General features: G+C 45.5%; 1 protein-coding gene across 1 annotated transcript; it reads left to right on the forward strand.

Annotated features, from left to right (window-relative positions):
- Positions 1-8450: 8450 nt before the first annotated feature.
- On the forward strand, positions 8451-9241 carry LOC125942444 (piggyBac transposable element-derived protein 4-like). Its single transcript, XM_049660611.1, has one exon. The coding sequence runs from the start codon at positions 8470-8472 to the stop codon at positions 9139-9141; it is 672 nt and encodes a 223-aa protein (XP_049516568.1). The 5' UTR covers positions 8451-8469; the 3' UTR covers positions 9142-9241.
- The last annotated feature ends 4236 nt before the right edge of the window (positions 9242-13477 follow it).

Consider the following 13477-nt stretch of genomic DNA (forward strand, 5'->3'; position numbering starts at 1 on the left):
CAGTTAATTCCTTTCACATAAGAATGCAGACGTGTGACAATGTAAAATTAATTATTTTAGCTGTGAGGCTAAGAGCGTGCACATTGCAGCCAACTTCGAGGGAAAGCTTACTCTTAACAACTTCCAGCATATCCATAACGCTGCTAGAGTGTAGCTCACTCTGAGAGAAGCATTCTGTGAAAAGATCCTCTAAAATTTTCACAAAGCCGTACAGCTGACTGGTGAGATAAAGGAGGCCTCCTCGGTCACAGAAGTTTGTTAGCCGGGCAAGTTGAAAACTTTCACCTGGTGGCGTCATAGTGAGCAGCTTTATGCATTCTTGGCATTTTGTGCGGGAATTGACAATACACTTCCGTGCAACATAGCCCGCAATGTGGTAAGTGAGCCTCGAGTCGCTTCTGGCCACGTGCTGGTTATGGTCGTTTGAAACATGCAGGCCCGTGCAATGCTGGGGTACCACGTTTGTGTGGCCTCTGTGGCAGTAGCGCTAGTAGCAGTTTGACTGCACTCATTTCTGTCACCTGATGCTTCGAGAGAGTCAACTTCCAGTAAGGAGGCCAGTGTACCTTCCTTGCAGTTTCCTTCGCTAACTGACCTAACTAGACCATAAAAAGAAAAACAATTCACAGTGATCAGGAACTGCGTTGGAGTTGAGCATAAAACGTGGCTCAAAATGGAGCTCGCATGCTGCGCTCGTGTCGTCCAGGGGAGGTTCTATGGAGGTTCTTTTCCCAGTCTTTCCGCCTATTTTTATCCTTCGGGACGCCAAACAAGGACAAATTCGGCTCATCCTTCACATAAACATAGCCTGTTTGGCACCCAGGCGCGTAACAGTGGTTTTGTCAATGCCGCAGCATGGCTCAGTTACTGCAAGGCATACTAATCTCTTGCAGGCTATGTGCGAAAAAAAACACTGAAGGAAAAAAAAAACACACGACGACGTCCACAGAAAAAACAACGCAGCTCAGCAACTCCAACTAATATGATCAGGCACTGGGCGGGCACTAGGCAGCTGCGCCGTCGCACCCACGTTCCATTGAAACCGACGCCAGCGCCGCCGCTCGGGCTATCGGAGAAGCTCATATTTGCGACATTCGTGGAGCCGCCGCATCGCATAGCCTCCGCCAGAGAGTAAGCCCACTGCCCCCTTCTAGTACACTGTAACACTATCGAACACGCGCTCTCACTCTGCCACAGAAACCCACAACACAATAGATGCGTCTCGTCCACAGATTGTGGTGTACAAGGTAGGGGGCGCTAGCTAACAGCTTATGAAAAAGCTAACATCTCGGCCGTCCTGAAATCTTAACGTCCTCGTTAAGGTAATCGCAGTCACATACACATATACACAAAGAACACTAGCTGTCTTATGGTATGCAGTCGCTTAGTCTGGCAGGTACTACTCGTTGCCTGCGTGGGCGTCTAACTGCCAAAGGGTCGTCGTACTGATCCTGGTCAAGTTAGTGCTCGGATTCGTCTGACTCCTCGTCGTCGTCTAGATGAGACGTTTTGGTTGTCGATGACCACGCCTTCAATTGCGAAACGTGTGCCGTCGTTGCAGTACCTCTTTCCAGAGTTCTTGTTGAGCTCTGCCACTCTACGTGTCGGCAGGCAACACTTCAGTTATTACCAAGGGGCCTCTGTACTTGGGTTGTGTTTTAGTTGGATTTCCCGTGTGTTGGGGTGCTGTCTTCGAAAATACCACTTCGCCCACATCATACATCCTTGCAGGATAATGCCGGGTGTCGTATGCCCGCTTACTTTTTGCTTGTTCTTCTAGCAAGTGCTGCCGTGCAGTTTCTCTGAGCTCACTCGGGTCTTTTCAAGCGTCTTCACTGTCAATTTTCTCCTCTTGCAGGGCTAGTTCATAAAAGACGGGTTTGTAACCATGAAGAATTTCATAAGGGGTCTTTCCCGAGCTCTTACTCGCAGCGTTGTTTAAGCTACATTCAACATACTTGAGGTTAGCATCCCAATCCCGGTGCTCTGGGTCTTTCACTGCTGTGGTGATGACGGGCAATACAGTACGATTCACTCCACAAATACAATTCACAAGCTTATTTATTTATTTATTTAGTACATACTGCAGACGTTGCGGTCCAAGCAGAGGGGCAACAGAATACATACAAAAAAGAGAACAAATTAGGAACAAGCAAGTACGAAATTATACAATATTTAGTCACACTGTGTCTGTAAACTGTCGTTCCAGTCTGATATTGTTCTTTGAAAAAAAGGAAAATTTGAATGTATCAGTTCGAGCATAATAGGGTGTTAGTGAGTCCGGATGATGCTGTCTTGTGTGTCGTGTTATTGCAGGCGTTATGTAAGTCGATGGTTTCATTTGAAGCCTGTTGTTAAGAAGGAGGGAAAGGAATTCAAACCTTAGCTGCTTTTGGCGTGATTCAAGAGTGGGTATAGAATTTTCTGTCATAATTTCAGAGGGAGAGTCCAGTCTTGCGAATTTATGAAATATAAATCTAACTGCCTTTCTTTGTATTTTTTCAAGACGCGCAATATGTGACTTAAGTGTAAGGATCCCATGATATACATGCATACTCTAACTTTGGTCTAATAAATGAAAAATAACAGAGTAATTTTACATTAGGAGGGGAGTTTTTCATCTTGTGTCTTAGGAAACAGAGTTTGCGGAAAGCAGAACAAATATCAATAATGTGCACGTTCCACGACAATGTGGAAGTCAAAGTAACACCTAAGTATTCGTAGTTGTTAGTCTCACGCAAAGCTGAGGAACCTAGCGTATAAGAAAAAGCTAGTGGTTTTTTTTATGAGTAATACGAAGAAATATGGATTTATCAGCGTTAATAAACATACCCCATTCATTACACCACTTCAATATGTTATCTAAATTCCTTTCGAGGACAATCTGATTATTCTGACATATCACTGTACAAAATACAATCATCGGCAAACAGTTTAATTTGCACACCAGAAGTTATGGTTTTAACGATATCGTTTATATGCACTAGAAACAGTAAGGGCCCCAAGACGCTACCTTGGGGCACCCCTGACATGACTGGAAGAGTGGCCGAGCTATGTTCACCAATTTTAACGTACTGGGTGCGTTTTGTGAAGTAAGCAATAATCCAATTTATGAAAATGTCAGGTATGCGAATAATTCTAAGTTTGAAGATTAATTTGTCATGCGGAACCTTATCGAATGCTTTTGTGAAATCTAAAAATATTGCATCCGTTTGACCATTATTGTCGAGTGATAAAGCAAACAAGTGAATCACTGATACCAATTGGGTTACAGTCGAATAACCCTTCCTGAAGCCGTGCTGAAACTCCGTGAGCACATTGTTTTCATCTAAGTATTCCTTTATGTAGTTTGCCACAATGTGCTCCAAGAGCTTGCAACATTGTGAAGTCAGAGAAATGGGACGATAATTTTGTAATCTTAATCGATCCCCCTTCTTAAATATTGGAACAACTCTGGCCACCCTCCAATCATCGGGAAGTTGTCCCGACAGCAGAGAAGCAGAAAAAATTTTGACCAGAAAGCCGGCAATAAGTTCAGGATAGCGTTTTAAAAAGATGTTTGGGATTTCGTCAGGGCCACAAGAAGCTTTGGTTTTCAGGTTTACCAACATGTTGACAATTCCAGCATAAAAAACAGAATACTCATCAAATACCTGTTTCACTGGAAGCATAGTAATACAAACATCTGACACTGCAAAGACAACTTGGAAAGTACTCATTAAAATGCTGTGCTATGTCTTCGTCATTAGTTATTGATGTGCCCTCAATTATTATCTGTGAAATCGGTTTCTTTTTTTCCTTCATATGGTTCCAGAATTTAGTGGGATCATTTTTGATAAAGTTAGGAAGAGAGGTGTTATAATAGTAATTCCTTGCAGCAATTACCTTCTGTTCGAGAGAGTTTTGCGCCTCTTTTATTTTAAGTGGATTCCCATGTTTTTTCTTTAACCTTTGTACCTTGCGTTTAATATGAATAACATCGCGCGTCATCCAAGGTGTATGTTTGCGAACTTTCTTATTTTTACTAGGGATGAATCTGTTTATGCAGTAGTGGCACATAACTTTGAAGCGATTCCACAGGGAGCAGGCATCAGTCATGGTACAATCAACAAGGCAGTTTTCCATGTGCTCTATGATGGACACATCATCGGCATGAGAATAATCTTTGTAGCTAAGTACTGAGGAATAATTTTGCGCCATCTGTACTACTGGCGCAATAACAGCAGGATTAATATGCAACAAAATAAGCTAGATGAGAATTTAAATAATTCTGAACTGGAGCGTTGCACCTTGCCATCTCTTTTAAAGCATTCTGATAAACACAAAACATTTCGAGCACAAATGACTAAATCGGTCGCTTCTGGTCCAACGTTCACTTTGCAACGCCGTATCGGTTGTCGTTCAGTTGGCACAGGCACCTCTTTTTTGTCAGACTTGTCCTCGTCGGACTCCTCTTTCTTTGCTACTTTCCTCCGCTTGGCAGGAGTGCTGGTCTTCTTTGCAGGCCGCTTTCGAGATGCCTTCCCCTTCTCTGCCTTGGGAGTTGCCGTCTTTTGTTTCTTCGTCTGGCCCTTACCAACGGAAGCATGTGTCATATATTTTCTCTTTCCCTTCTTGGTAGGTGGCAGCGGCTTCTTGTTATCAAAGGGCTTGAGCAGGAAGTTGAGAATGCGATCCGTGCACTCCTCGATCGTGTCACTCATCTCCAAGTCAAGCATACCCAGCAAGTCCTTGTGGGCAGTCTTTTTGAGCTTTGCAAACATCTTTTGTCTCTTCACATACTCTGCAGAGTCCTTCTCAAAGGGAAACCCATTGAACTTGCGAAAATTCTTCTTGATCTCGGATGGCGCTCCTGCATGGCCAAAGAGCAGTCGATGCAAGACCTTGAGACTCTCTGAGCGCTCTCGGTTGATGTGCTCAATGCGGGGGCAGTCACCCAGTGGTGTGCCTTTTCCTTGCTCTGGTGGGGGCCGCTCGCGTGCCGCTGTGCGGAAGCTCACGTCCAGCCGCTCAACCTTCTTGCGCTGCCGAGAACCTGACAGCTGCAGTGGCTGGTACAGCAGGCCAAGCTTTGGCTCCTCATCGTCACTTCTCTCCTCAGCAGCAGAGTTTTGGTCATCCTGTTTGTCATCCGCAGGGGCCTTTTCTTCCGATGCAGCTTTTCTCACATTGTTTTCAACCGGCACGCTTTCCGATTCTGACATCACGGCTGCACCCTGGTCCACAGGCTGCATTTTTTGGTGACTTTCATAGGGCTTCTGATGAGCGAACGGAACGTCACTACAATGCCAAAACTGCAGAGAACCTCCAATTCTTGTATATGTGATGTAAGGCAACTCTGTGAATGTCCTTCTGACCAGTAAATCGACAGATTGTGCTCCATCTGGAACTACAAGAATGGGTATGTTCTTTGCCAAAACACCGTCAATGCATAAATCAGTCCTGCACCTTCCAATGCTTTTTGCCGCAGGCACAGTGCTATTTCCAAAACCATACAGGTCTGTTGTCTCAGGAACGATTTCTATGCCACATCGCGCTGCTCCGGAGGCACGCAGGAAACAGCCAGAACTACCCGTGTCAATGAGTCCAACAACAGTGAACTTTCCATTCAAAGTGACTTCCTTCAGCAAAACGCTTGCGCTCTTGATTTCACATACTGGCTCGGTTACTGTGTTCGCCTCGTTGCGCTGTAGTGCCTCCTTGCAGTGACGCTGCGTGTGATCTGTTCCGTTGCAGAGGAGACATTTCATCGGTCGTTTTGGTTGCGGACAGTCTCTCGCTATATGTCCGTACTGGCTACAGTTGTAGCACTTTCGCTCTCCTTTTTGGTTAGTGAGAGGGGGTTGCCTGTCCTTGGTACTTCCCTCCTCGATGGATTTTCTTGCATGCAACGCGCTTACGTATGCAGCACGTGCTTCGTTGCTCGCCGCTCTATGGTCGCGTGTTGAACCCAAAAACTCTTGCCTTTCACGCTCGATCCTCTCGAATTCCTGAATGTCGTGCAGGATATCGTCGTCGTCTTCGTGACTTTTTCCGAGCAACATCGTGCTGAGTTGTTTCGAACGTAGTCCTGTGATTACCTGCTCACGAGTGTCCCAAAAATCCAAGTTTGCCTCCTTGCACAACCGCACCTTGGCGTGAAAATAGGCCACCGAGCTTTCGTTGCGCTGTTGCACACGCTCGTGCATTTTGCGCCAGCGTTCCGCCGCACGCGTCTGACTCACGAAGGTTCGCCGAAAACGCTCTTCAAAATCGCTCCAAGTTTTGACTTCGGATCTCCTCGAACGCAGCCAGCCTCTCGCCGGTCCGGTCAAACAGGACTTTGCGGTCTCAAGCATGAAAGACTCAGGCCAGCTGTGCAGCGTCTCAGTTGTACGGAGATTTTCAATGCAATCCTTTGCTGAGGGTGCGTCCTCACAACTGTTAAAGCTTGTTATGTTGTTGCTTAGGTCGGGCATCACTTGGAACGCAGCGATTCCACCGAGCGTTCCCGCGGACATGGGCTGTGGCGTCGCTGACGGAGTCAAGCGTTCCAGCAAAGTCGTTAGGACGCGGTCCTTTTCCACAAGGGCGTTCAATAGTTCGCGCACGGTAACACCATCACTTTGGTCGGTGCCCATGGAGGAAATCGCCTCATGCACAGTCTCACCAGTAACACCACTCTCGTCGCTGGCGGTTGGGGCGTCTCCACTCCGAACTTCCTCTTACATTCATGGTGCCGCTCAGTTCGTTAGGCCTAGTAATCCCGCTTCTGAGGTGTTGAAGACAGCCGTTGGGCCTAGTAATCCCACTTCTGAGATGTTAAAGACAGCCGCATCTCACAGGTCACAGGGGTTTGATTGAGTGAAACTTGGTTTAATAAGTGAAAAAGAGAAGGGAGGGTGCTCACAGAGAGCAACACAGAGGCTCGAGTTGTCGCACATAAACTCGCACATAGCGTCCGTCGAACACGCACATGGTATCTCGCGCTCACACTCGCACAGACTCGTCGTCGCACTATCGAACGCGCACTCTCACTCTGCCACAGAAACCCACAACACAATAGACGCGTCTCGGCCGCAGATCGTGGTGTACAAGGTAGGGGGTGCTAGCTAACAGCTTGTGAATAAGCTAACATACGTAAGTGTTCTGTGGTTAAAGAGATGTGCCCGTACATTTATTGTCACTTAACCCCTTAAGTGCTTTGGACGAGCAGAGCTCGTCCTGCTCAAACTGTCCCCAAACTGCTTTGGACGAGCAGAGCTCGTCCTAGCGGAATAGGTACACCCCTCTAGCGTTCAGGACTAGAAGCGCTCGTGTACGGCTTAAATTGCGTGTAATCCACCAGATGGCAGCATTTACTCGATGATTTAGTTTTGTTCTGCGGTAGGAGCGTGGTTTTTGTATGAAAAGATGGCGTGCGGTGGCGGCAACCCATGCATAGCTGGTCCGTCAACGCAAAAAAGAAGCTTTTCATTTTTGTCATCTTCGAGTGATGATGATTCGGATACAGATGTTTATCTTGTGTCCGGAAGTGATGACTGCGATGACGGTGAATTGAGCAGCTCCTCCGGTGATGATGAAGACAGCTTGGAAGCAAACATCGCGAGTGCTCGCCAGTGGATCCTGCTTGATGGGGACAATTCTCCTGTGAAGCCTCCTCGCTTTCCCTTCTTGGCCATTCTAGGCACGACTTTCAACTTGTCATCGCCAGATGACCTTATGGAATATATTCAGCAGTTTCTGGACGATGAACTCATATCACTAGTGGTAGACGAAACCAATCGCAAAGCGGTTGAAACGCTCTCCTCCGAGTGAACACTCCCGCCTCAAAAAATGGGTGCCGGTTACAAAGGAAGAGATGTGGGTATTCCTTACACTCCTGCTATTGCAGGCAATAGTTCACAAGCCTCGACAGCAGTGGTACTGGTCCAAGAACAAGTTGTTGTCTACACCTGTTTTCGGAGAGGTTATGTCCTGCCACTGGTTTCTGCTAATTATGCGAATGTTGCACTTTGTGGACAATGCCAGCATCACCAATCTTAGTAGCCATCCACAGCCGAAGCTGTGCAAGATATGGCCATTTTTGGAGCGATTGTTGAAGAACTACCGCTCGGCATATATACCAGAAAGAGACATATCAATAGATGAAAGTCTAATGTTCTTCAAAGGAAGACTTGGATGGGTGCAATACATCCCGCTCAAAAGAGCAAGATTTGGCTTGCAATTTTTCTTGCTTTGTGAGGCATCTTCGGGATATGTGTGGGATGTCTTGATCTACACAGGAAAAGGCTCAAATCTAGGCACGCCAGCAAATCTTCAACCTTGTTCACCAATGGGTACCAAAGTTGTTATGAAGCTCATCGAGCCTTTGCTAGGCAAGGAGTACTGCCCAGTACGATAGACAACTATACTTCGCCAGAACTCGTCGAACTCCTCATCCAGCACCGCACAGATGTGTATGGCACCGTGAGACCAAACAGAAAAGACATGCCTCCAGATTTCCAGACGAAGAAGCTGAAGAAGGGAGAGGTGCAAGCCTACCAGCGCGGTAAATGTATTGCTCTCCAATGGCGAGACAAAAAAGTAGTCTTCATCATGAGCACAGTGCACACTGCAAGCGTGGAGACTTTCAAAGATTCGAAAGGGCGAGACGTCACAAAGCCCAGCATCGTGCGTGATTATAATCACACGATGGGCGGTGTGGACAAGTCAGATCAGATGCTGTCCGACTACCCTGTCCCTAGAAAACGGCAGAAGATCTACTACAAGATCTTTCGACACTCGATCGATGAAGCGACGTTTAACTCTTTTGTCTTGTACCAAAAAGACGGAGGGAAGATGAGCCACCTTGACTACCGCCTCGCCCTAATTGAGGCGATCCTGACTAGGTACCTTGATCCTTCAAAAAAGACAAAGCACGGCCGATCGTCTGATGTGCTTGACGCTGTGTGTCTCAAGGAACGGCACTTTGCTTACATCCCGCCAAGCGAAACCAAAGCAGTGCCAACAAGAAAATGCTTCATTTGCTGTCGGAAGCGAGGAGAAAACGGGAAAAAGTTGAGAAAGGAAACTCGCTTTTGGTGCAGGAGCTGCAACAAGCCGCTTTACATTATTCCATGTTTCGAAATTTTCCACACAGTCCCGAAGCTTCCCGAGTGAAATAGCCCAAGGGTACTTAGCCTACACAAGGGAACAAAGATGTGACGTCTGCAACTGTTCTTTATAAGGTTTTTATTTATATTAGCAGCAGGTAGCTAGTCTCCTATGTATTGTTCCGAAATAAACTTTATTGTGTTGATTTGACTAAGTATGTGGTGCAAATATTTTTTCAACATCAGCTAGCTGCTTTTTAGTACAATCAGATTCGAAATCAGCAATAAAAAAATAGGCACTTTTGGTTTGGAAATTGTAAAAAAAATAGAGCACTTAAGGGGTTAATGGCATTTCCCGAATACCTTCGCCACCGGTATCAAATTTGCATTGCGAGCCTGCGAGGCAAGGGTTGCGCGAAATATTTTTGCAACAAAGGCCAGAGTATGACATAAAGACTGAAGGTAAGATGTACTCCTTTCAATACCTGTATTCATTGTACCCTAGGTGGACTATACGTGCCTGGTACCCTAGGTGCATTGTGCCCTGTAGGTGCCATACCAAAAGCAAAATCAGCAAAAAGGAAGTGAAGCATGTAATCAGCAAAAAGGAAGTGAAACGAGGTGCAAGCACGTACGTTATACAGTCGAATTTTATGCAGTAAATAAACGGTCTTCGGTCGTATACATTACGCGTGTCGCAAAGCCTATCACAGAATGACAACTCATGAATTGGTACAAACAGATGCACCACTAATCTTCAATTAGAGTTTAGAAGATTGCGAAGTTGATGGTGCCCAGACTTGCACACTGGGCCTTGGAATTTTATTGCAGATTGTAGACTTTCATGAACAGTACAATGCACCTTTGACACTGTCCGGGAGTCAAAATATTTGTTAAAGAGTCCCGAACAAATGTAGCAACATGAAAACATTCAGCGCCAGCTAAGAAATAAAATAATCAACTGCCCTCCAAGTGATTGCTGGAAATGGTATTTACACTGGAGGGCTCTACTGAAGAGCGCATAATAAGGTTCGTTAAGCTCGTACACCACAAATAAGCCCATTTCTTACTTGCACGGTCAACAAAACAAAGAAATAAACGTGCGCAACATCAGTTACTCGCTGAAGAATCGAATAATACACCAGTTTTGGTGCAGTTGCTTCTTTTGTAAATAAACGCTTTGAAATGTTGGCTGAAGTGCAGATAAACATTCTCACTATCACAAATATTAAAATAAATCAAAATATGCCTAAATTTCAGCACGTTGTGTGAGTGAAGCACTTCTACAGTGCGCCCGCGTGTGCTGTAACCATTGTTCTCGATGGTCGGGTGGGGTAACTCGAGCGCCCTCTTAGCGGCGAACTCTAGAACGAGAACTGGCGCAGGCAGCTCCATAGAGGGCTGCCAGCTGAGCAGGTCAGTATTTGAGTAGGTCGTGGTGTCGCCATATCGCATGGGGCCTGACGGCCCTGCTTCCATCCGTGACACTTCACCCCGATGCTCTCAGCAGCAGTGTGCGCTAGTGATATTGCAGGGTGATGTGGTCTGGACAAGTTTTGAAGTGAGGGAAGCTCAGAGTAAAATCGATCTTGAAGAATGACTGAGGAATATGAAAGTAAATGGGTTGCAAGATCGTGTTCGGATATTTGTACAGGAAGAACATTGACTCAAAGTAGAGAAAAATAACTAGGAAGCTTACCAGCAAGTATATGCGACCGGGATAGTAAGCAACATGGCAAAAAAGAACGTCAAACGCAAAGTCAGAGAAGAGAGGCTGAGACAATTTCATGGGGGGCGGCAATGGAAAAGAAACCTGCTATGAGTAACTACCTAAGACGAAAAAAAAGCTTAATCGAGAAAGAAACAATTTATGATAACTCAAAGGGAAGCATTTTACTTTTGGAGGCGAGATAGAACGCGTACTTTTATTAGGCGAGGTACAAGTAAGAAGAAGCATGTATGTAAAGCTAAAGGAGCAATGGTGCATGTTTTATTATAATGTGAAGATATCTTGCCCAGCCGTCGGTTTAGACTTCCCTGGCCTCCTGAAGCCCTTGGGTTCAGCCAATGGTTCAGCGATAGCAGGGGGAAAGTATACATGTAGGAGGCAATTGGAACTTCAGTAAAGCAGGGGGAAAGTGTACATGTAGGATTCAATTGGAACTTCAGTGGCACAAAATAGGGAGCCCACAAAAAACGGAGACTTAGAAAAACAAAGTTCCCAAATGTAGTTCAGAGAGTTTGATGCAAGGAATTCGTTTTTCTTTTTTGTTGTTGTTGGTTTTTTAAGATAGGTGGGACATGAGGCAAAATAATAACTTGGTGGCGAAACCCACCACTCCGTTTCAAACGGGACGCTCATAGCATCCATCCATAGTTTGAAAACCGCTGCCGCTGGATAACCGCTAATATAAATTTCGGGGCGTGCATCTCCCTCGCCTTCAAGAGGGACCGAAACTCCACAAATGAGTAGCTCCCTCGCTATGATTCTCCCGGCATGGGTCTTGTATGCGTTCCAAAATGGCGAGTGTGCTTCCCCGCAATACATAATACCTCTGTCACATGAGCACGCAAAAACTCTTTTACACAAGCAGTCTTTTTCCAAGCTGAAAGACTTATGAATGAAGAGGTGGGTTGCGCAGCAGACACACGGCACCGACGATCTCCTTTTAGTGTTTCCTTCTGGACACATTACCGAAAGCGTGGCGCTAGCGTTTGAAACAATATCGGCCAAAAAAACTTATTTATCTCAAATATAAAGCGAAAACTTCTTCTAGAAAAGAACTCCTCTTCCAGAAAAGACTGCTTCTGAAAAAGAGATCGCTCCCTGTCGTGTGTCTGCGGGTAAAACTCTTTTTTGGGAGAAGTCTTTTTGCTCAAAAGACTTTCGAGTGCCCGTGTGACAGGGGTATTAAATGTGTATTGTTAATGAAGCGTACCGATTGTGGCGGGGGGTAACGTGGCACACAGGGTTCGAGCCAACAACGATTGTGATAACATGAACCCAACGAGAAAAAAACTAAAAACTGCTTCGCTGCGCATCATAATTTTCGGTTCGGCAGAATCCCTACATGGCCGGTTCCTCCTCTCCATTTAATTAGCATGGGTCCGGCGCGCCACCAGCAGTGCAGCCAGAAATTATTTCCGGGGACAGGGAGGGTGAGGGAGATGCAGAGACGAGGCTCGGAAGGCCGCATACTAAAAAAAATTCGGGAAGGGTGGGGGGTCGAGTTTGGTGTGTCCCCTCCCCCCGGCTACGCCACTACGTGTCACAGTCTAGCAGGCGCTCCCTAATTATTTAGATTTATTATGTACGCAAATAAATTAGGAACAGGTGCTAGACGGTATTGCGCACACCTGTGGTTGCGCGAATAATTTAAAATAAGGAACGTGGTCATTTGTTTAAGCCCTGCATAGTCAATCGGCCCAATCAGCCGTGAAGCGGTTACGTACGGTTCCCTCAACAAGGACCAAACGTTGTGGTCCGCAGAGAAGCATTTTTTCTTATTTAGTTGGCGTTTTCACAACGGTCGGTTAGAAGCCTACGAGCCATGTTAGCCTTTGGCACTATTATTCTTCTTTACTGCAATACACAACGTGCATATTGCAGGATGCCCCCTTTCAGGCACTAAGGTTCAGTAACGGCTAAAAAACAAGTGGTTGAGCACTTGCATCAAATTTCCAGTTGACTCTCCACAGTAGCTAAGTCTGTAGGGCAGGGTGTTTTGCTACGTGTCGATTAAAATTTCTATCTATTGGATCATAGCTGAATCGTAGTATTCCTGTTCTAAACGACATAAACCCCTCATTGTTATGTTATGATATTGTAACATTATAATAATAAATGTTATAGTGTAACCTTATTATAAAAGACTGTAACAACTGAGGAAAGTTATTAAGCTGGAGGGTAATATCCCATGAAAAGTGATTCTTGCCTGTTTGTTATTTATACACTAGGTGATCAAAAAGTAAAAGTAAACATTCATTCGTACAGTCTGTACATGTATTAGCAGGAAATTGGCAGAATGGCAATAGTAACATCTTTCATAACCAGCGGGTGCTGCAGCTGCAAAGAAGCCGCAGCCCCTCATCTACAAATGCAAAGGTGATAAGGATAAGACAAGCTCATACAGGCCAGTTACAATAATGTTGTTCATGCATAGAATGGCAATGCGAGCCATACAATTCGAACTACCAAAATTGGTGGAAAAAAATGATGTACTCGGGGAACCACAAAATGGATTCAGACCAGGCAAGTGCGTAGAGGATATGTTTGTACTAACTCAGAGCATAGGCATTTCAATAGCTTATAATAAACCTTTCAGGATAGAATTTCCAGATATTAAAGGAGTCTTAGACAACGTAGACAGGGAATTGTTACGTGATATTCTTAAGCACGAAGG

The sequence above is a fragment of the Dermacentor silvarum genome, chromosome 1, assembly GCF_013339745.2.
Source record: "Dermacentor silvarum isolate Dsil-2018 chromosome 1, BIME_Dsil_1.4, whole genome shotgun sequence".
Classification (NCBI taxonomy): Eukaryota; Metazoa; Arthropoda; class Arachnida; order Ixodida; family Ixodidae; genus Dermacentor; species Dermacentor silvarum.

Bases quoted from the DNA above. Each gene is read 5' to 3' on its own strand.
- LOC125942444 (XM_049660611.1), top strand. From the start codon at position 8,470: ATGCCTCCAGATTTCCAGACGAAGAAGCTGAAGAAGGGAGAGGTGCAA.